The sequence below is a fragment of the Tachypleus tridentatus genome, chromosome 13 (assembly GCF_004210375.1).
Source record: "Tachypleus tridentatus isolate NWPU-2018 chromosome 13, ASM421037v1, whole genome shotgun sequence".
In the NCBI taxonomy this organism is placed as follows: domain Eukaryota; kingdom Metazoa; phylum Arthropoda; class Merostomata; order Xiphosura; family Limulidae; genus Tachypleus; species Tachypleus tridentatus.
Window position 1 is genome coordinate 76,175,591 of NC_134837.1, and position 22,503 is coordinate 76,198,093.

Sequence of the window (22,503 nt, forward strand, 5' to 3'; positions counted from 1 at the left end):
AATGGGACTTACTGTCACGTTATAATGCCACCATGGCTGAAAGGGTGAGCATGTTTGGTGTGACAAGGATATGAACCCACGAATCCTCAGATTATGAGTTAAGCACCCATGCCAAAGATAGCAAGAGCTATATTGCATGTTTAGCTTAAAAAAGATGTATAGTGATGAGTTTTAAAGTAAAATCATCACAGATTCTATTGCAGCAACAGAATAGAAAATAATCTGTTTGTGTCAACACAAACACAATTGTGTTCTAAGGTAACTGAAACAGTCCATGCAGACTTTGACAAAGATTTGTTAAAGGTTTTGATTCAACTGTGGCAGTTAATTATGTAATGAATATTTATATATTGTTTGACTTATTTTAATATATACTTTAAAATGAATGGATTGTGCACTGTTTGCTTACTGTTGACATTTATTGCTAATACATCACAGATACCTACTGCAAAGAATTCTGCCTACACACACTTGCAAAACCTGGATCAGTCCCTTTAGTAAACATATTTATATAGCTATACTAACATTAAAACACCACAAAGAGTTTATTAAAACATTTGTTCTCATCTAATAACAAAGATAGCCAAACTTGAAAATCAAGACTGATTTCTTAAAATTTACCAGTAATTGTATTTATTTGGTAAACATAAATCAGGCATTTATTTTAAAATAACAGCTATAAAAGATTCATATATTTCTGCAGGTTACCTTAAACAAACAGTGAATTACAGACTGTTGATACTTTTCTCACTGAGCAATATCACGCTCTTTATTTGAAACAGTGAATCATTTGAGAATTGCACAATAGCATTTATTGAGAACAAGATGTTTCATTATTTAACATAGAACCTATAAAATATTATAGCAAGTTTTTAAAGTTGTGATTTTCAGTAGTTTGGAGCAATTACTAAGTTATTAGTAAAGTTAATGCTGTGATGGCACTTTAACAATTGCTGAAAGTTAAAAATATTATTCACATTACTATTTTAATTATGCTTAGAAACTCAAGAATTACTAGAAACATCAAATCAATGGTTTACTTTGTAACAATATATAAAACTATTGTAAAATATGGAAGTTTAATATATCTAATCAACATAAAGTATTAAGTCAACTGCAATACTACAAGTTTAGAATGTAAATATGCCAAATGTGATGGAAAAACATAGTATATCTCTTACAAGTAATCTGTCTGATTAGAAGTAATATCAAGCTTTTAATCCATATACAGTTTGATATATTTTAGGCTGCTAAAGTATTGAGAACATCTGAATTTAGGTGCACAAATATACGAAGACATTTTATGTTCATAAAGCTTTCAAATTATTCAATCATTTGCTGTGGAAGCAACATTTAAACATTTGCTTTTAAAAATAACTTTTTTACACTTTAAAGTTCACACAATAATCGAATTATGAAATCCATGTACACAACTTACATTATGTTAGCTTTATGAACAGCTGTTACTTTCTTCCTGTTGTGTAGTTGGGCATAATTAAATGCATATCTTGCAATCTGCTCAGACTTCTCTCGTGTTATAATCTTTAAGCTCTCCACCACTCCTTTTACATTCTTTACAAGTCAAAATGAGACTATATTTTTTACAAGTACATACAATATAAAAATTGTTAAAAAATGATAAAATATATATTTATAGTAAGCATACATTAGGATCCTTACAAGTCATTAAATACATTCTAAAAGATTTTTATCATCATATATTAAAAAGTTATAAATATTATTTACAACACACTCCTAAAGCTGCTCTGTTAACATTTATACAAGTTCCACTACCATATATATAAAGTTTTACTTCAACATCATCAAATAAAAAGGTTTTAATCACATGTGGTATGAAAATAATTAATTATGAGATTAATTTTAGAAACATGTTAAGGTTTAAGACCATGAAACTACATCTTTCAAGCAGACATCAGAGACATTACTGTAACTTACCTCATGCTCTAAACAACTGTATTCGCCTTCAGTATTTTGACGAATCAACACAATATCAATGTCTTTGTGTCTTGTTCGAACACCAGGCTGACTTCGACAGTGTAGCACATTAGCAAAAAGCCCCAGTTGTAACCTTCAAAGAAGTGCATATGTAGTAGTAAAATAGTCCATTTTTATTTTAACCACCATGCATTTAAATGAAAGTGTAGTTCTCACTCCAATTAGGTGATAAAACTAAAAACTTAAGAATTTCTAATCTGTATACAACTACAAAAATATTTTTTCATAAAACAGAAAGTAAAATATAAAAGTATAAATACAATTAATTTTAGTAAATAAACTAAATAATAAAATGGAAATGTAGAATGATAAACAGGTAACAATATAAAGAAATGAATGAACACGTGCATCAGGTAATATTGTTCAAAGGGACAGAACAAAAGGTATGTGAACATAAATGAGTGAAGAAGAATGGTGAAAAGAATATAGATTTAACTAAAATGAACAGGCTGGAGAGGAAAAATTGCAAACCTTGAACAAAAGGTTGTGAACACTAAATGCTAGTGTGAGAAACTATAGAAAAGTGTAGGGATTGGAAATGGGAAGGAAAAATTTAATGGAAAGGGAACTCTTCATTCCTTCCAAAAGAATTAACAGTGCCTAATGTGAAAATCACATGCTTTTCCAGGCATTCTATTTACATTACAGTAGATAAAACAAGTGTGAGTCCAAGAATGGAGAAGTTGGACATGCAATGTGAAGGATTATTAAAATGTCTACCTGTGGGTTTTGTAGTGTCATTATTTCTTATGTGAGAGAGATGTTCACCTGAACAATTCCCTATGTGACGACTTGTTTGGACATGCAATGTGAAGGGTTATTGAAATGTCTACCTGTGGGTTTTGTAGTGTTGTTATTTCTTATGTAAGAGAGATGTTCACCTGAACAATTTCCTATGTGGCAACTCATTTGACCAATATAAAACATGTTACATTTTTTACAGCATACATAGTGTATTAGGCCTGTTGAAATGCAAGTGAATGGCTGCTGTATTTGAAATTTTCCATTGTGGTCATGTATGGGCGTTGTAGAGTAAATGTACTGGCAGGTGAGGCATTTCTTTCTGTGACAACAGACTGTACCTGGGTTAACACTAGGGGAATTTCTGAACGAAGCTGTGAATTTAAATGTTTTTTTATTTTTTATCATGTCTATAACTGACAAGTGGGGTCCTTTAAAATGTTTTGGAAGTTTGGGATTGTCAGTGAAGATGTTGAAGTTTTGTTTGATGATTTTGGCAACTTTAGAGGTTTTAGGAGGATAAACAAAGGTCAATGGTGCTTGTGAACTTGTGGATTGTCAGGTTACAGAATGTACATGTTGGGTAGCTTTTTCAATTAAAGACTTGGAGTAGAAACAACTGATAGAGAAATCTTTCATATCTTCAAATTTTGACTCATATCAATTTGTTCACTGTAGTCTATGCAGTCTTCAGAACTGGAAATATGGAAGAGATGGAAGTGCATGACAGGGATTGAAAGAGTTGTAGCAGAGGTAAGAATGGTAATCAGTATTTGTAGTGAACAAATGACAATGTTCAATGGAGACAAGAATGTATAAAGAAGAAATGTGAAGGTAAGTGCTGGATGGATGGAGGAAACAGAATGTAAAAACATTACTTAAGTTGTACAAGGGTGTGCTGGTAGCACCAACAATGTAATTAATATAACATTTGTAAAGAGTGTGAAGCATTCCTTGATAAATGGAGAAAATCTCATTCTCTAAGTACCAAACAAATGATGAAGCATAATGAAGACCTATGTTACTACCCACAACAACCTAATCCTTATATTAACAGTTTTTCACCACTATTTTATATTCATAATAGTACATATATGTTATTGTACTGATTTATACAAGAGTATTGAAAATTATTGTAATTCATTCACTCACCTTAACTCCACATTCCTGGACTTAAAGTTAGGACTGTTAGTTATGGTTTCAATATTTCCTTTAAAACAAGAAAATAAATGAAGATAAAGAATTGTCTACTGTGTTTCTAAATGAGGTACAGTTAAGTATTTGCAACTGTTCTTTCTGAATTGAACAGGCATGTTAAAAAAAATACAAAATGACAAATCTAATAAAATAAAACAAAACAAAAGAACTTAAAAGTGTGCTTCAAAATTCAACTAAGTAAACCAAAAACAGATTGAATATTGTACATATATACTGTATATATACTTTAATAAGTATGTGTACAAAAATTACATTAATTCAAAGAAAAAGGTGTAAGTTAAAAATGAATTGAAGTTTTTTCTTCAAGTAAAAAACATACGGTCAGTGGATACTTTAAAAAATTATAACTCAAAAAGTAGGTTGAACACCATCTTGATTTTTTTTGTTGGTCAAATTCAGAGATGTAAGAATATATGATAAAAATCTGAAAAGGCTGAATAACTGGTGACATGGTCAAACTGTGGCCTGAAGTAGGGCTATTTTTAGCTAAATCATAAAAAGTTGCATGTGGCTCAATTTGTTTTACAGGAGATCTATAGACTTTTAATTACAACAATTGCTGATTTGTCAACTGATATGTTATAGGAAATTTGAAAAAAAGTTCAGCTTTGTATCATATTAAGTCTTAGAACTATGGCTCATTAAATAAACCAATGTTTTTTACGGTTTTGGGTTTTCAGGTGATTTTACAGCCTCACTATGCAAATCCTAAGAGAGATAAATTTGGTTGGAGACCATTTTTGAATTCTGTGGGATTAATTCAGTCAGTGTAGCAAATTTCAGCCTTCTACCACCATTACTCTTGCAGCTTTAAGCAGCCAAAGTTGCCCGAAAATGAATTTGCCAAAAATAAAAACAAAATTAAATTTTACAGGGCTGTAAATCAGAAACTATTAGAGATATTTATCTAATCTTTGGCAATTTTTCATTATATGGGTAGATGAGTACATGTGAATTTTTTCAAGGCATTCTGAGGGGGTCACCTGTAGCCCCCTCTATGATTTGACATGGAATCACCCAATCTTGACATTACCTTCAGTGACATATTGGTTAAACAGCCAGATCTAGGATACCTATGATTCAAGTATTGTCATTCATAATTTTTCAGTGAAATGAATTACTTTCTTCATACAGTTGTTAGTATGTGTTTCTTTGTATGTGTGCCAGGGATACTTATGATGTATACACATTAAAAAGATTTACTTTGTAATCATTCTGCTCCATTTCAATTACTGCAAACAACATGCACTTTCTTTTCTAAGTCAAAGTTACTCCAGTTATTAGTGACCACTACAACAATGACTAAACCTAACTTATCACCAATTGTTCCTGGTCCTTTTGCCCAAAAGTTTAAATACGTAAGCATGTCTCTGCACACACACACTATAAAACAATAAAAGGAAATTATGTTAATTATCTTCTTACAAGCTTTTATGAAAAACAAAACTTTTTGTTATTTTTAAGTCATATCTGTTTAAACCTTTTCAGACTGGAAAAAGTATCTCTGATAAAATTTCATACAGCTTGACTGGGTAATGGAAACATTTATGACAAATCCATGACATTACAACAAGATTTTGTCAGTCTCAGGTACAAGAAGTTTAGAGAAATACATATGTGTGTGTATACACACAAAATACAGAACAAATAAATAAATTACACAACCAGATATTGCTTCCAGTCCAATATAGATATCTTGATATCCCGAGGTGTTGATTTTGTATGAGGATATTTTATTCAATTAAGACAGCTTTTTATATTTTGTGTTTATTGATGTCAGGTTCTTTGTTCAAAATTACAATGTTTAATATGGATATAATGGGGTTTTCTGAGTTACAAAGGTGGTATAAACATGGGTGGGTTTTTATCATATTTAACAAATCTGTTTCCAATTTTCTAACTCTTTCTCCAATGCAAAACTTTAGACAGTTATTACATGTTATTATATAAATATAGTTGGAATTGTGTGATTCTATGTAATTTTTATTTAATAATGATTTCTGTTTAGTGCTAGGTTTTTGGGTGAACTTGATGTTTAATGGCAAATTTTTTCCAAGTGTGGATTATATTTAAGTTTGGAGGTAATTGTACAGTACAATATATTTACTATGGTGATGGATAAGTGAGGAAGCATATTGGAGAGATATCCATAGAATAACAGAAGAAACTTAGACAACCTCAAGTAATTGCATGATGAAAAAATCTACTCTATACAGCATTCCTTAATTCATTTTAACAAATTTCCACTGACCACTGTCAAAACATTTTCACACAAAAAGACCTTAAAATTCAACTAACAAACAAAATTGGCACAAATACACTGAACAACAATACAACCTTACATTGCAGTTTACCATTTATCCCTGATATCAGCTTAAAAATGTTTTACTGAAAACAAATGTTTGAAATTATTTAGGAGGTTCTAGAGATTAAGCAAATAATATTTGAGATTTTTGGGATGATGAATAGTTTTTTTAATCATAAAATGAAATCACTTTGCATTCAAACTAGTAATGAAACAGACTATTTTCACAAACAAATCTTTAGTAAAACTATTTCATTAAAAGAAATCTGATTTTTTGCATACAAAAACTTGTAATCTCTACTAAAAGTCCACCAAATTTGGTGAAGATATACATACTATTTGAAAAGTTAGAGTACAAATACTTAAAGTGTGCAAATGTGTAGATGAACTTCTGTATATTATACTGAGCCTGTAGCAAAAGGGTTAACATTAAGCAAGATATAATTTCTCAGGCTACTGCAATCTATACACAATACATTCTCTAAGTCCACAAGTCACTTTACGAAAACTTCCTCAACAATACAGTTTAACCCTTATATTTTATAATGATGTCCACTTGAGCTTGCTCTTCTAACAGGTTTCTTAACCTCTTTAAGACTGAAAGCAATTATTTACAAAAGTTTAGCCACATTATTGTCTGATTAATTCAAACATATACCAACCATGAGCATGCATACATAAACATATTTTTGACTGACAAGGATTATCCCACAATTCAGTATGGTTAAATCAGCCAATGGAGTTCATAATATTTTACACTTAATAGGATATATTGTTGGGCTGCTCTGCTTTGAAGCTCTCCCATTATTTTCTCAGCAGATTTATACAGTTTTCCAGAAATGATTTTGGGCAGCCCATAAAAAATTCAAAATCCACAATTTCATGGAAAACTGTGTAATTAAAAATACCTTTTACATTCCATTAAGCAACAACACAAAGATGACCTCAGAAAATACATTAAACACACTAGCACTACCTTTATCAGAGCTATATCAGATTTATAATTTTTATTTTTAAAAAATCTTTTAGTTTTATCTAAATCATGGTGGATTTTTCTACTAACTAATTGATGTTACCTTTTAAAGCTACACCATTACGTTGGATGGATGTGATTGCCTTATGAACATGTTTCATATCTTCTTCAGATGATTCTAAATGTACTTCTTCAAAATCCACAGGCGCACCAGCATATCTGCACACAAAATTAAAGTTCATAAATTAAAACCATTTTCCTCCTCAGTAACACTTACTAAGACAGTGCTATTTTTCATGATACTTTAGTATGCTCTGGATCGTCCACCGAGATGAAAATATGAAAAAATACTGTGTTACTTCCAGACATAGAAACCAAGTCCAAACTCAATCTACAATAATTTGTATAGCTATAAGTTAGTCAGGTGCTCATGTTACAAAATTATAACTTCAAAAATGTTAAAATTTCCAATTTTGACTAAATTTCACCAAAAAAGTACAAAATGAATTTCTTCCTCTCAACTTTCATAACTTTATTTTACACACATTCTTTAATTACAAGGCCATCCAATTGTCACTTTAATTCTATTTCTTAAAAGCTAATCTAAATTACATATTTTTCTTCACAAATCATAAAAACATTGTAACTGTCGCATGGCTTTATTTATACATTGGGTAATTTCTAACTTTTTTAAAATCTGTCCTGTTATCCAATAGTTTCTAGAACTGTGAAATACACCCCAGTCCTTTTATAGGTTAAGTAATAGTAACTATGTATACCAAGTAAAACATTTCAAATAACATCAACAAATTGTTTTACTCTCATTTTTAACTTGTTTTAGATATTGACATCAAACATCAATTATAAGCAAACTGGAAAAAATAAATTTACCACAGTATTTCTAAACATCAATGCAACATACAAGCAGAGACACATATTCCAAGAATTCATAAGTTAAAGCAAAGAAGAATACTTAATAACTGTCAGAAACCTACAACACGTTGGTTGTTTATTATCTTTATTGCAACAGTTTTTCTTTCAAGACAAGATTTGTAAAATAATACAAATGAAATGTAATTACAGACACTGAAATGTGCAAGCCCACTTGTATTTAAGTTGTACTTTATAAAATTTTCACTAATGTTAGGCCTAAATTTGATATTGAACAAAATCAATACTGTACCATGTATTCTTACATTAGCTTAGTTAGGATTAAACTATACTGTATTTAATGCTATCTATAAATAAAACATCTGTTATTCTAGGACCTAAAGGATACTTTGAGGATACTTCAAGTTTTTAATGTTATTGTATTAAATGATTAAAAAAGAATATCTACATCTGCTTTTCTTGTTACTACAAATGCCAATTTTTAAGAAAATTATTTCTGTTATATTACACTATGTAATACAAATTTTGTTCCTGGATAGTATGTGTTATTTCTTAATTGCTTATGTTGTAAAAGTACAGAAAATGGCTATTATTCCCTTCAAACTTTGCTTTTGTGATCTAGATAATTAATTTTAGAAATTAATCTATTTTCTATGTAAAAATGGGCAAATCTGTACATTTTAATAATATAGTCTTCCATCATGTTTTTGTTATATGCTCCCAGGTCACAAAAGCAAAGTTTGAAGACAAAATACGTCTTTTCCATTTATTTTAGGAATAAGCAATTGAGAAATAACACTTTCTGCCCAGGAACAAGAAAAAGTAAAAATTTTGTTACATAGTGTAACTAACCATGTTAGAAAGATAAGTGTTTCTTCAATACAAAAAGTAAACACAATCGTACCTGTGTACTAAATTTTTCATATTTATAATTTTATCCAAAATGTATTCAACTAAAATAAAGAATTCATTCCACAAAATACATTTCTTTTTAACGATCACTCAATATGTTCAGAAAACAGCAAATTCTAAGCCAAAATCGTTTATTAACTGTGGCTCAATTAAACCATACTTTCTAATTACAATTTAAGTAAAATATTTGAACAAAGTAAAAACAGTTAATATTTATGTAAGTAAAGTATAACTGGTGTAATTTCTCTGTTTCAAAATTTAGGTTTAATTTGATAGTTTTATCCATCATATTTTTTCCTCCAAAAATAACAATAACTTACAAGTAATGTACTAATAGTTATAGCTTACTTTGAATTCTTCTTTGGCTTCAGTGTCTTTGTTGCTTAAATCAAATCATTAATTCTTGACCAAAAGGTTTGTGTTTATTTTCATTATCCAAAATAGCTTTTCTTTTCTCAAATCAAATATTATATAATTTTTGAACTCCTTCACATTCCTTTTAAAGTTAACTGATAATAAACAATATAAATTAAAACATATGATGACTTCAGCAAATTTGTTTGAAGGATTAATAGTAGATCAAAATCCTTTTTATTAAGAGTGAAAGGTAACTTGGTGGTTTTGAATATTTTTTAACTTAAATGCTGAAAATACATTGTTTAAAATCTTGATATATATCATTTCAACATATATTACAGTAAAAAATTGTGGTCTAAGGCTGTACATGAGTATCTGTAGGTATAATCATGGTATTTGACCAAATTACCTTTTTTTTTTTTAAAAGGTGAACATATTTACTTATTTCAATAAATTACACACAAATATTTATTGAATGCATTAAGGCAAATATAATCCATTCAATAGGTTGAAAGAAGATACTAAGTTATTTTAAAAATTTTCATAACATCCTTTTGGAGATAAAACCAAACAGTGCAACTTATATTTACTATCAAATGTTTATCGGAATAACTATGCAATTTTTGGGGATAACTTACAAATGTGAAAAGTAAAAGATTTATGGCAAGCACTCAGGAGTTTTAAGAGTGTAATCCAGTGTAAATTTATACTCTGTATGTGTGACTGAAACATATCAGCTACTATTTGAGTTGACCATTTGTCATAATGCGCATTATGAAATGTATTACAACAATCTTTTTTAAATCCATACTTACAAAGTTATTTAATTTTTAACACATGTTCCCTCATTGTAAACTTATATTTAAATTATCTGTTTTAACAATGATATTTTTGCAACTAATTTTAACTATAAATAGTCTATTTGCCCACATTGGTTTTTGTAATTGGAATTTTATTAATTTATTGATTATTCATTTGGGAACAAATTTTATTCCTTCAGTCACAAGTCAATGTGACATGGTAAAAAACACCAACTAAATACATTATTTTAATTTTTATACCAATGTTGTTTACATATGTATATTTGTAGAAAATATATTATAGAAAATTGAAATTTATAATTTCAAGAGTATGGTATAGGAAAATAATTTCAAAATTAAAACTAAGATTAGTAAGAATTATTGGGAGAGAGGAAAATAATTCAAGAAATATTAAAAAATCTTACCACAAAGTGTTCATGTTGATTATTACTGCAGTGTTAAAATACTAAATAATAAAAAAATAATAAATGTATTATACCTGAATACTTCTTTTACATGGGTCATTAATTCTGGTCCTATACCATCTCCAGGAAGCAAAGTGACCATAAATCGACCTCCATACTTAGCTTCCACTCGATTCGTCTGAGATAACTGAATTACAGTTAAGAATTGATAATACAGTTTAGTATTGTTTATAATCATAAATAACTGAATTATGCATCAGTTATATATATTAAAAATGGTTTTGTGTGTGACTTCCTAATTCCATTAACAATTATTCGCACAATATACACTAATAAAGCATACAAAAATGTTAAGTAACAAAACCATAAAGCTGTAGCTCAAATAGCACTCTATTAGCTGGAATAAATTAAAGCTGAAAATTAAAGGAAAAAGTTTATATATACTTGTGGTAGTGAGAAAAATTAACAATCACAGTATGCTTTACCCCCAGTTTTTGGTATGAAAGCTATCAAGTGTTTCATATGAAAGGTCTTACCGCTATATTTGAAAATTTTCTGTCTTGTTGATTCCTCCAAGCAACTACAGGGAGAACTGCTCTCACGTTCTATATACCAAAACATGATAAAATTTAAATTACTAAATTTTAACTTATGTGGCTTACAGACAAAGTGAAGAAACCAAAATTCTGATGTTTAACTACTTATATATGTCTTTCTTTATCCAAACACTTCACAAAAAACATCTCCTTTTCACACCAAGTTTTATTTGACATTCATATATTTTTCAACCTTAGCTCTATAAAGATATATCTGTATAGCTGTGTTTACCTTGTGTATAAAATAATAGTAGTAGTCCTGACAAACAATAGTTTAGACAAACATATCTTAAATACCAGTATTTTTATCATAGCAGCACAGTCTTGATGGAGCTTTAACAAAGTGTCGATTATGTCAGGTTAACCAAACCATCTCTAATATACACAGATACACATGTACAAACTTATTAACCAATTAATCACAATGTGGGCCATGAATAATTACAACATTTTATCCCTTTCATGAAATTTCATTCCTTTGATGAAATTGTATAAATTGGTACTGTATGAAATTTCTACTACACACACGAATATCATGAACCATGATAGGGATTGTCCAGGAACTTCACAAACATTTTAATAGAACATACAAGCAAAAATCATTTAAGAAACAGATGTGTTCTCGAAACAACACTCAAGAACTTCTATCTCTACAGCTAAGACTGCTAAAATAATGTTAACTGCAAAGAAGTTGATTTTCTGATCGTTAGAAAAATTTCAAAATTCATCTATGTGTTCTTTACATTTTTATTTATATTATTCTTGTTTCATAACCATATATAAAAAATGGCTATAAATATTTTATTCAAACCTAGGCAACCTACTAAAAAAACTCCTGTGCAGGTCATTAACTATTTGCATGTTGATTTTTAAAAAGGTTTTAATCTCCACTAGCCAAGTTTCATTTTGAAGCCATTCAAGCACCAAAGCTTACAGCATAAATGATTAAGTATATTGCAATAAAATCTATGTACAGCTACTAAACAAACTCCTACAAATGTTGTAGGGCCATTTTTTGGTTAATTCTTGAAACTCAAGATTTTCACCTTCTGAAAGGTTCTTCTTTGCAACCGAAACAAACTTTTTGAAGCTATTCGAGCATTGTAGAAATGTAGAAGCCATTTAAGCACCATTATACTAGTTGGAAATAGTGTTTCAAGCCTTATTATTATTGATTATAATTTTGCATGCTACTACACAAAAAATGGTTATAAATATTTTATTCAAGCCCAGACAGTAGTAATGAATGCATTACTGAGCCATATCACCATTGGCGAAAAGAAACAACCTGTGGCTAAATAATCTGGTGTTGGTTTCGCCACAGTGGCAAAAGATAATTTTTTGGTCTTGGATGGCTTTCCTTTATTTATTTTACTCAAGTTTTGATCTTAACAGCTTTCGTGGTTTTATCGCCATCCACACCATTAACAATGACAAATGACCAGAGGCGCCCCTCAGCGAGTCGAAGAAACAAGAAACGTCTTTAAAAACTACCACTGACTGTAATCTATATTTTCTTTATATAGGTATTTTTATGATTTCAGGGATATGACAACTAACTAATTAAATTTAAAAAAAATTATTACACAGCTGTGCTAATGATTTCTTTTATTTTCATTTCTTATGCTACATGTTTGATTCTGCCCGTGGTACACAAACAGTAATCAGGGAAAACCTGACTTTTGTCAAACCAACATATGGTCTGCATCAAAGTGGAAATCCCAAGTTTCGTTTGACATTTGTTTGAATTGAGATCATGACAACTCCTAGATCAGATAAAAAGACATCTAAACAGTTAGATATAAAGTTTTTTTCAAAAGAAGGTCGAAGCAAAAACATTAACTGATGGTGGGAAATCCACTTCCAAAAGAAAAGACAGCTCTGAAGAAACTGAAGCTTGCAGCAGTGATCAGACTGTCGGTGTGAAAAAAAATATACTTGCAATTTTCACAGTTTCCCAACAAAATACATTTCATTGCAAATTATGCAGGGACAACAAGAAGACAAATATTTATGCTACCACGGAAAAACTGCTACTAAGCCTTAAAAATGATGACTTGAAGCATGCACGGTCAAAAGATCATCGCAATGCAGTAGCATCACAAGTTCTGAAGAAGGACAGGTCAACTGCTGCTGTGAATGTGTATGTGGGGTGTAAAGGTGGCATTCAGGCACAGATGGCCACATTACTTGTATAAGCAAAGGAAGCCATTCCAACTGTGAAGTTTCATTCCCTCTTTTCACTAGAAGTATTCAATGTAAGAATATTCTTCATTCTAGTATTAATAAGATACTTTATTTTCTACAGTATTTTCTTAAAACAAAAGGCAATTTGGCAATTTTCTAAAAGTGAAACATTTTGAAAATATCTATCAAAAATTAAGTAGCTAGCCAACTCTTCCAAATATCTTTGTTTATTACTTTAATTGGTGGTCTTATTTCAAAACACAAGTTCTTATATATTTTTTAAAAGGGAGTGACCTGTCTAAAGAAACTACAGACTCAGTCACAAAGTGGAACAGAGAGCTTCATATACACCCACAGCCAGTCTCTGGATGATATGTACAGTGCTCTAAATCATATATTTCAGGATGAAATGCAGGTAGACTTTCGGGCATCGCCTTTCCCATTTTTTTGCTCTTGAAGCAGATGAAGCAACTGATGCAGGAAACACCTCTGTGCTGATAAATTATATCAGGTATCTTTCATCATTAGGTGAGGTTGCAAGTCGATTCCTTGCTGTGCATGAGCTGACCAACAGTGGGGCTGATTCTGTCTACAACACAATGCACTCAGTCATGGCAAATTGAGAATTGTTTGATGTTGATTTGGTTGGACTTTCAACTGATGGTGCAAATGTCATGATGGGAATAAAAACAGGTGTTGCTACAAAAATTGAGGAGGAATGCCCCTGAATAATAAGAAGTCATTGTTTGGCACACAGATTATAGTTGGCAGCTGAAAAGGCAGCAAACCAGGTGCTATATCTTGTGAAGTACATTTCAGTTTTGAACCAGTTTGCAAAAAGCCTGAAATATTCTCCCAAGTTGTGTTGGGTTCTGGAAGAGAGCAAAGCATTGCATGGAGAGAAAAACAACAAAATCAAGCAAATGTTCTTCACATGATGTCTCTCTTTTAATGATTTTGTCCAAACACTAGTCAACTGTATTGCATCTGTGATAAGCTGTCTGAAGGTCGTAGCAATGTAACGTGGTACTCCAGACCGAGCCTTGCTACATGGTCTAGTCCAGCAAATGTCATGTTACAGCTTTATCATGATGAGACATTTTTTGGCATTCTTGGACTTTTGTCAAGATCTCTACAGAGAGCTGATTTATCTTATCATCAGGCTAAAGCAATTATTGATGAGTCAATTCTGTCAATTCAGTAGCTGATACACATCCCTGGTCTTACACACAGACTGCACTGAAGGAACTCCCACAAGCTCCTGATGCCAGTGGTTACATTTCTTACAGAGGCCATGACATCAAAGATATTGATAAACAACGTGAAAAGTACAGATCAGCTGCTGAGTCATTTGTTGAAGAGATGGTCACAAGACTACAAGTGGCATTCCCAGACACTAACATCATGTCATTTTTTTCAATATTTAGCCCATGTCACAGCAGAGCAGTATCTAATGAGGATGATCTGAAGAAACTCATCCAGCACTTCTCTTCTTTTGTCAATGAGGATGAGGCACTGATTGAATGGCTGCTCCTAAGGAACATAATGGAACAGGATGCTCACAAAAACAAAACATGAAGATCTTCTACAAGGAATACATCTACCAGACCCATCAAACTTTTCTAAATCTGTCTCAGCTTTCAGAAATTGGATTAATAATTCCAGTTACATCTGTTGAATGTGAGCAAGGAATTAGCAGGTACAACAGCATCAAAACAAATGCCAGGAGCAGACTGTCTGTGGCCAAGACAGAAATGTTACTGAACTTATCCATGGAGTTCAAACCTTTAGATCATTTTAACTTCAACTCTGCATTCAGATACTGGGTCACTCACAAAGACAGACGTGGGTACCATTCCCTGTTGAAGAAATAAGCTTCAGAACCTCAGATGTCAACTTCTACCACATCTTCTTTTGAGAATAATTTGGCTGAAGAGCTGCCATTGGATTTATCTACTCACAAGTCATGCTACCATATTCTAGTTTTAAGTCATTTTTTTTGTTCCTGTGTTATTTTGAGATATGTATCTCTTTATTTACCTCTTTATCATGTTTATTTTGTTATTTTGTTGGGGAAGATTGCTGGGGAATAAAAAATAGTACAAAACTTAACATCTTGTAGATTTTCACATAATTACAACTATTTTTTACTGGATGGAACTGATGCATGTTAAAAGTCATGCACCATACAGTTTTTGGAGACCTAAAATTGTGGTTAAAAGAAAATTACTTTGTTTAGCCACAGTGGCTAAGAGAGTTATTTTTCTAGTGGAAGCCCAGATTTGTTACCATTGAAAAAATATTTTATTTTAGTAATACACATTAATTGGAAAATAATTTCTTTGACTTACAACAAACAAGCTCAACACCTACCAACTGATGGGGAATGTTTGAACTTAATTAAAACAATGTAAGTTTAACAGCAATGATATGTATATTTCAAAGTAATAACTTGAGTATAAACTTTGATTAGGAATTGTAAAATTATAACAAAGCTTTTTCATAAACAACATTTGCAATTTGCTTTTTCATGTACCAACAAATATTTTGACATGATCTCACCCTTGAACACCCTACATCTCATGATTGTTTAAGAAACAATCCAGTGAGTTTCACACTTTGGCCTTGAATCCCTTAGAATATCCAACACTGTGTAGAGCACCAACCTGATAAGATTGTGTGAGATTGACAATAGGTTGGGAGTAAGTTAACCAATGAGGTTTACAAAACAGAAATAGGGTTGTTTAATTTTGACCCTCCTTAGAACATCACCCATAGTTTATAGTGTTTACATACAAATTTTGGTTGAGAATGGCTCATACGTTCAGAGGAGTTAGGGTGCAAATAAACCCAGATTTCATCTTTATATACATAGACTAATTGGAAACTTCCACATTAAGGATTCACTATTTCTCAAGTTTTTCTGCTGTGCCTTGTGTTTATGCAGTTTTATGCAACTGTTTTGTTAGTTTTACCAACAGTAGATGATTACCACAGTAGATTTCTATACTCTTGTAAGTGGTGATGTATTACATTTGTTTTTGCATTTCACTATAATTCTGAGTGTGTATTTTATTATTATTATTTATATACTTTTTCCACAAGGGTACATCAAACTCAACTAGGTATTTCACAACAAAACCTAGATGGATATACTATATGAAATGCTGCAAATGTTCATGACCTATTTAAAAAGTTAACTATTTTTCACTGAAAGTTGATTTATGTGGCTATAAATAAATAGCATGTGATGTTGTTGCGAGTGGCTTCATTTTTATTTGACACTTGTTTAACAAACATGTTTACCCAGAACATCAGGCACAAAACCACTTGGCTCAGTAAATAATGGTTAGGTGGAAAAAAGCCCAGAGCAGCAATAAACTGTTGAAAAACATGTAACATTCAACTGAATGCATATGCATACAAGTAGTTTAAATTTATTCTCCATGAATGGACTTAAAAACCTTAGGAAACAAGGTAACTAAAAAGTATCAATTTAAAAAATGGAATACGGATCATTAAAAAACAGAGAAACAAGCTGAACTAAAATACACAGATTATATTTTCAAGCCTACAACTAGGGACTAAAAAAATAAAGCTAAAAATAGTGTCTACTAAAACTGATAAGAACTGTAGATATAGAGTCAAAATATGAACTTGTAGCTTGAGAAAATAATATAGAAATTATTTCTAGTCTAATTTGTTTACTTTATCTTAGAATCCCTAGCTGTAGAGGCTTGAAAATATAATTTTTGCCTTTTTAATTCAAATTATTTCTGTATTTTTTATGATCTCTATTTTTGTTAAAAAATTTTAATTATCTTTTGTCTGTGTGTGTATGTGTATTTCTTACCTGTTAAAATTAATAGTTCAAAAAATAGCATAAAGGAGTTAAGCTTTGATTTTAGAATGGATGTATAGCTTAACAAAGAAAATTAATTATCTATCTAATACATCATAATGAAAATTATGTTTATTATTACTATTATTTACAATAAAATTATAATAACGTATCACCTGAAACACAATTGAGGGCAACATAAACTTGACAAACTGAAAATGTTAATACACCTACCAAAGCTTCAAAAACAACAATATAAATATTCTTCTTCACATCATATTGACTAAACAAGAACTTATATTAACTTAAATAACAAACTTTATCATCATCAGGGAAACCCTTTGACATATTTAAAATTTTTAACAGAGATAATTTTACTCAAAAACCACAGTTTTGACTTTCAAAACTAAAATCTGTTACCTTCAATATTTACACTCATATGGAGGGTTCAGTACTTCATATTAAAATAATTTTTGAGCCTTGGATTATTGCAATTAATGTTTTCATGTCTGGTCTTATTCTAGTTGATGACCTGCACATGTTGACAACAGCAGCAGGTCATACAACCACAAAGAGCTCAACCATAAGGCTGTGATGCTCAAAGCATACCACTCCTCCATCCAGGAGTTTACTTAAAAGGTTACCACATTCTTGACTTGTGTTACTTTTCCAGTTTCCCAGCATCCATTTCAACAGCTCAATTGCATACAGATCCAAAGACACTGTTTCCAGCAACTTGACAGGTATACTTTTGCACAGAATAGTATGATGATCCATTTCATTCTCCAACTGCTAGAATATATAATGGTTAAATGGGGGTATGACTAGAAATCTTATCTTGGTGAATATATATCTTGCTGGCCTTATTTCCTTATAAACCTGGTATTTCTGTGTGGTATAACTGGTATAATACATTAGTCAGATTATAAGCAGAGATCAGTTTGATCTTTCTATCTACCTTTATGATCTCAAACTTGTCCTGGCACAGTACCCAGCAATGATCAATCAATTCCTTAAAATAAGTTTCATGAAATGACATGCACTAAATTTGAAATTTATTTTCCCCTAACAATGGTAGAAAATGGCAAAAGATTTGTTACAATTATCAAGGTGCATAAGCACAATGTTGAATGTCACAAGTCACTGACATTTTTTGCCTGCTAGGTACTTCTACAAGTTTTTATAGTTGGTCATTATTTCCCAGATGTTATGAAAGCAATATGTGAACACATATTAAATCAAGTTAAATGCAGATGTGTTGTTCCCACATTCATCTTAATGTTTTTATTGTGGCTCAAAAATTAGAGATATGTAAAAACAGCATTTGAAAGCAATCTTTCATCTTCAACAACAAATTGCTGCTCCAAAAGAATTTTCATTCAATACAAGGATTTACTGGTTGGGCTGGATGATAAGAGACAAAAATAAACTATGAAACCTATTTATATATATATCCATTCAACTGATTTTATAACAATTTTTAGGTCTTTTGGTTTCCATTATTTCACAAGCTTTAAACATTTAAACAGTAACTGTACTTTTGAGTTGTGTTGCTTTTCTAGACAGAGATCCTTCTTAATTATATTTTGTACTGTTGCTTGGGAAGCATGATTACCTGTTGTCACTGGTTTTACTGTATTCCCAGTTACACGATACCACACTTACCAAGGCTGAAGTACAAATCATTGCAGGCATCTTTTTGGATGATACCATTGCCCAAAATTTATTAATATTCCTTTGTTTTCCAAAGTTACACACACACATGTAACACTTATAAGATTGTTGAAAACTACCGATTATTCTGTTTCAATAACAAGAACACCTAGTTATTGTTTTTATATATAGATATCTTGAATTTATGAACAAAAATACTGCAGCTATGTCAAAAGAAACTGATGATGCTTATTCAGAATACTGTGTTCTATATAAATCCTCTTTACTATAGGAAGAATATAAAATTGTGGAAAGAAGTAGTCTACTAAATAACAAATTAAATCACCTAATCTATGGGAAAAGTCTTAGAATTATGAATTCTCTTCTTTTTTTTTCTTATTTCACTCTAAAGAGTGCAGAGAATTTACAGGATATTTAACTTAGGAGATGGGTTTACATTTTATTAGGCCTGGACCAGTGATACTGTACCCATATATAATGGGCTCCCTCCTAATGCTTTCCAAACACAATAAATAATCCAAATTTTATATACAAACATTTGATTAAATATGTTCAAAATGTCTGTCTGTATTGGAAGGGAGTCAATAAGTTAAAAGTAACAGCAAAACTTTAATACTATGAAAATTACAAATTGCCTACTTAATTTTATTTGTATGGTTATTATTATTATTTATCTACCATTGACAATAAATTTGTTGTCCAGTCTCTTATCCTCTGCATGTTCCAAAAAACTCCCAAATATTTTAAATAAAATATGCAAGTTTTAAATATTTTCCCACTTACACTTATGTTAAGTACTCAGGCATGTTTACAGTACAAGGTCATTTTGAATCATATTTGTTAGAAATGAACATTGGTAATAATAGTGTTAACTGAACATTTCACTTCAAAAATAAAACTGTTTTAAAAACTGTTGCTTAAAAATACATCAGTCATTTGAATATGTATCAATCTTTGACAATATTCTGTTGAAAGTATTTTGGATATATATATATATATATATAATGTATCAGGACATTTTGTATAAATAGAAGAAGCTGTAAATGATATGACCAAAATCTCTGCACTATTTATAAACTTATGTAACTGTCACCATGCATTTTCTTATGATCTTTAAACCAAAATAAGACCTCCACTATCCAAATCAGTATTTCCAATCTGTCCATTCTACAACTCCAAGTTACAATAAAAAGTGCCTAAGAGACTATACCAATTTTAAACACAACTGAGCTCCCTATATTTTCTTCACCCTGGATCAGGAAAAAAACAAATGAAAAACTCTATACCTCATACTGACTTTGTAAGACATGGTGATAGCGTGAATATGGTATTTGTAGTAATAACTGTGTACAATGAAGTCCAGAGTTTCTTGCATTTATCTTTGCAAGTTACACTCACAATGGATATAAATTTTTTCCAGTGCTACAAAAGTTAAAGTACAAAACAAAAATTGGCATTTCACACTCTCTTTCATTAAGTTTATTTTCAATTTTGTGCAAAGCTACTTGAGGGTTATCTGCACTAGCCATCCCTAATTTAGCAGTGTAAGATTAGAGGTAAAGCATCTAGTCATACCACCCACTGTCAATTTTTGGACTACTCTTTTGCCAACAAATAATGGGATTGACTATCACATTATAATGCCCCCATGGCTGAAAGGGTAGGCATATTTCATGTGATGGGGATTCGAACCCGTGCATTATGAGTCAAGTGCCTTAACCACCTGGTCATGCCAGGCCATCATTAAAAAAAAAAGAGATTTGTTCTTCTCAATGTAATACATGAAAAAAACACCTTACTGTAAACTTTAACTAAAGAATTCATGATCACCTTATAAAAATATTTTAAAAATATTTTATTATATATTTTCTGATAATCTCCTTTGTATATATATATATTCCTACATATCACTAATGATGGCACTTTTTGATTCCAGAAGGCATGATTACTTGTTTGCAAGTTATACTATAATACTTAGTAAAGCAATTAAATGTCAGTTCCTTTCAACTTTAGTATACTGTATAGTAGACTATTTGCCAGATATTACACAAGAGCAAGAAACTAACATCATGTAAGGTTCAGAGATATAAATCTTTGTCCTACTTTTCACACCAGTTTCTGTTCAATTTGCTAAAATACTTATTCCTTACATATTAAAAAATATATCAAATATTATAAACAAAATATACACATTTCATCTATTTACATTTATACTAAGTGCTCAGGCATGTTTATGGGATAAAAAGTACATTTTGGAACATTCAAACTTCAAAATTAAATATTCAATGCTAAGTTATAGATTTATGTACTACAGCAGACATAATTTTTATGTTGCTTGTAAGATTACAAATTGACCTTTTTTTATGTTTTCTTTACTTTTTGTACTAAACTGCAGGCTTCTGTGAGGAATGTAGTGTAAATATCAATGCCATTCAGTGTATTACACATTCAAGCACAGCCATCCATCATTATTTAGTTTTAACATAGCTGCTCTTGCCTCAGTTGATGGTTTTGAATGAACAGTTGTAAAGTAACATAGATCAAAATGTTATAGTGAAGGAGAAGGTTTCAGCCCTCCTCCTTAATTTCAGTTATAAATAAGTATAAGGCCTCAACTGTACCTGTTGATTTTTGACTTGTTATGTGTCAATAAAGAGTCAGTACCTTTAAAAGATAAAAAAAAATGCCACAATAAGTTATATTCACTGCAAAGAAGCCCTCGAGTCATTAGCCTCGTGACCTCTTCATTTACTCAAATTTTGGTAATAAGTCAGATTATGTCGTATGGTGGTTGTACTTCCCCGACATTTCCAAATTTGAATTTCTATATATAATTAATTATATGTAAAGAAAACGCCTTCCACTAAAACAAATTAATCACGATACTAACTTCAACAAATACTGAGATATTGCCATGTTACTATTAATAATAATATATTAAATACTTATTAGTGTCAATTGCAAAGTAGTATATTACTAGAGTGCTTTTTAAAGTTAGCTGTTCCAGTGAAGTGCAAAATTCCTTTACATAAAAAAGATACATTTAATAATTACCTTAATTTCTCGAAAGTGTAAAGGAATCGTAAAGCAGTTTTTCATGCAGACGTTAAAAATCGTACGGTAGCAATACACAGCCATTATCACAAAGTGAATATTCATATATGCCAGTAGAGGCCGCCATAACGCTAAGAGTCTTATTTATTTGTTGATAAAAGTTAAGAAAAAACAACCAAGAAGTTTAAGGAATTAAAGATTAATCCTTTATGAGTGAAAAGAGCATGAACATTCATAAAACCTATATAAGTGTCACTTGACCAAGATAATCCATTAATTACTCTGTATATAAAGACAGTTATGACCCTCTTTCAACATGTTCACTAATAAGACCTTCTGACCAATTAGAATTCATCTGACCTATCATATTAAATCTTATATTTCACTATTTAAGATCAAATTCTTGACAATTCTGAGTGTTTTGTTCTTCACTTAGCTAGAGTGCCATTATTTGTATATTGAAACTTCCAAGTTTATTGGAGCTGACATGGAAGAGTGACCAAACACTTTAGG

The 22,503-nt window shown here is 30.7% G+C and overlaps 1 protein-coding gene across 1 annotated transcript in view; it reads right to left on the reverse strand.

Moving 5' to 3' along the window:
- LOC143239124 (isocitrate dehydrogenase [NAD] subunit gamma, mitochondrial-like) overlaps nucleotides 1-22,132 on the reverse strand; it is a 31,854-nt gene extending 9,722 nt beyond the window's left edge. Inside the window, exons 1-7 of the mRNA XM_076479966.1 lie at nucleotides 21,991-22,132; nucleotides 11,175-11,243; nucleotides 10,713-10,825; nucleotides 7,357-7,472; nucleotides 3,910-3,967; nucleotides 1,957-2,089; nucleotides 1,439-1,572 (exon numbers count right to left, since the gene is read on the reverse strand). Of these exons, the coding sequence (XP_076336081.1) occupies nucleotides 1,439-1,572; nucleotides 1,957-2,089; nucleotides 3,910-3,967; nucleotides 7,357-7,472; nucleotides 10,713-10,825; nucleotides 11,175-11,243; nucleotides 21,991-22,095 (728 nt within the window). The 5' untranslated portion in view covers nucleotides 22,096-22,132. The remainder of the gene's footprint in view (nucleotides 1-1,438; nucleotides 1,573-1,956; nucleotides 2,090-3,909; nucleotides 3,968-7,356; nucleotides 7,473-10,712; nucleotides 10,826-11,174; nucleotides 11,244-21,990) is intronic.
- Nucleotides 22,133-22,503: the final 371 nt, after the last annotated feature.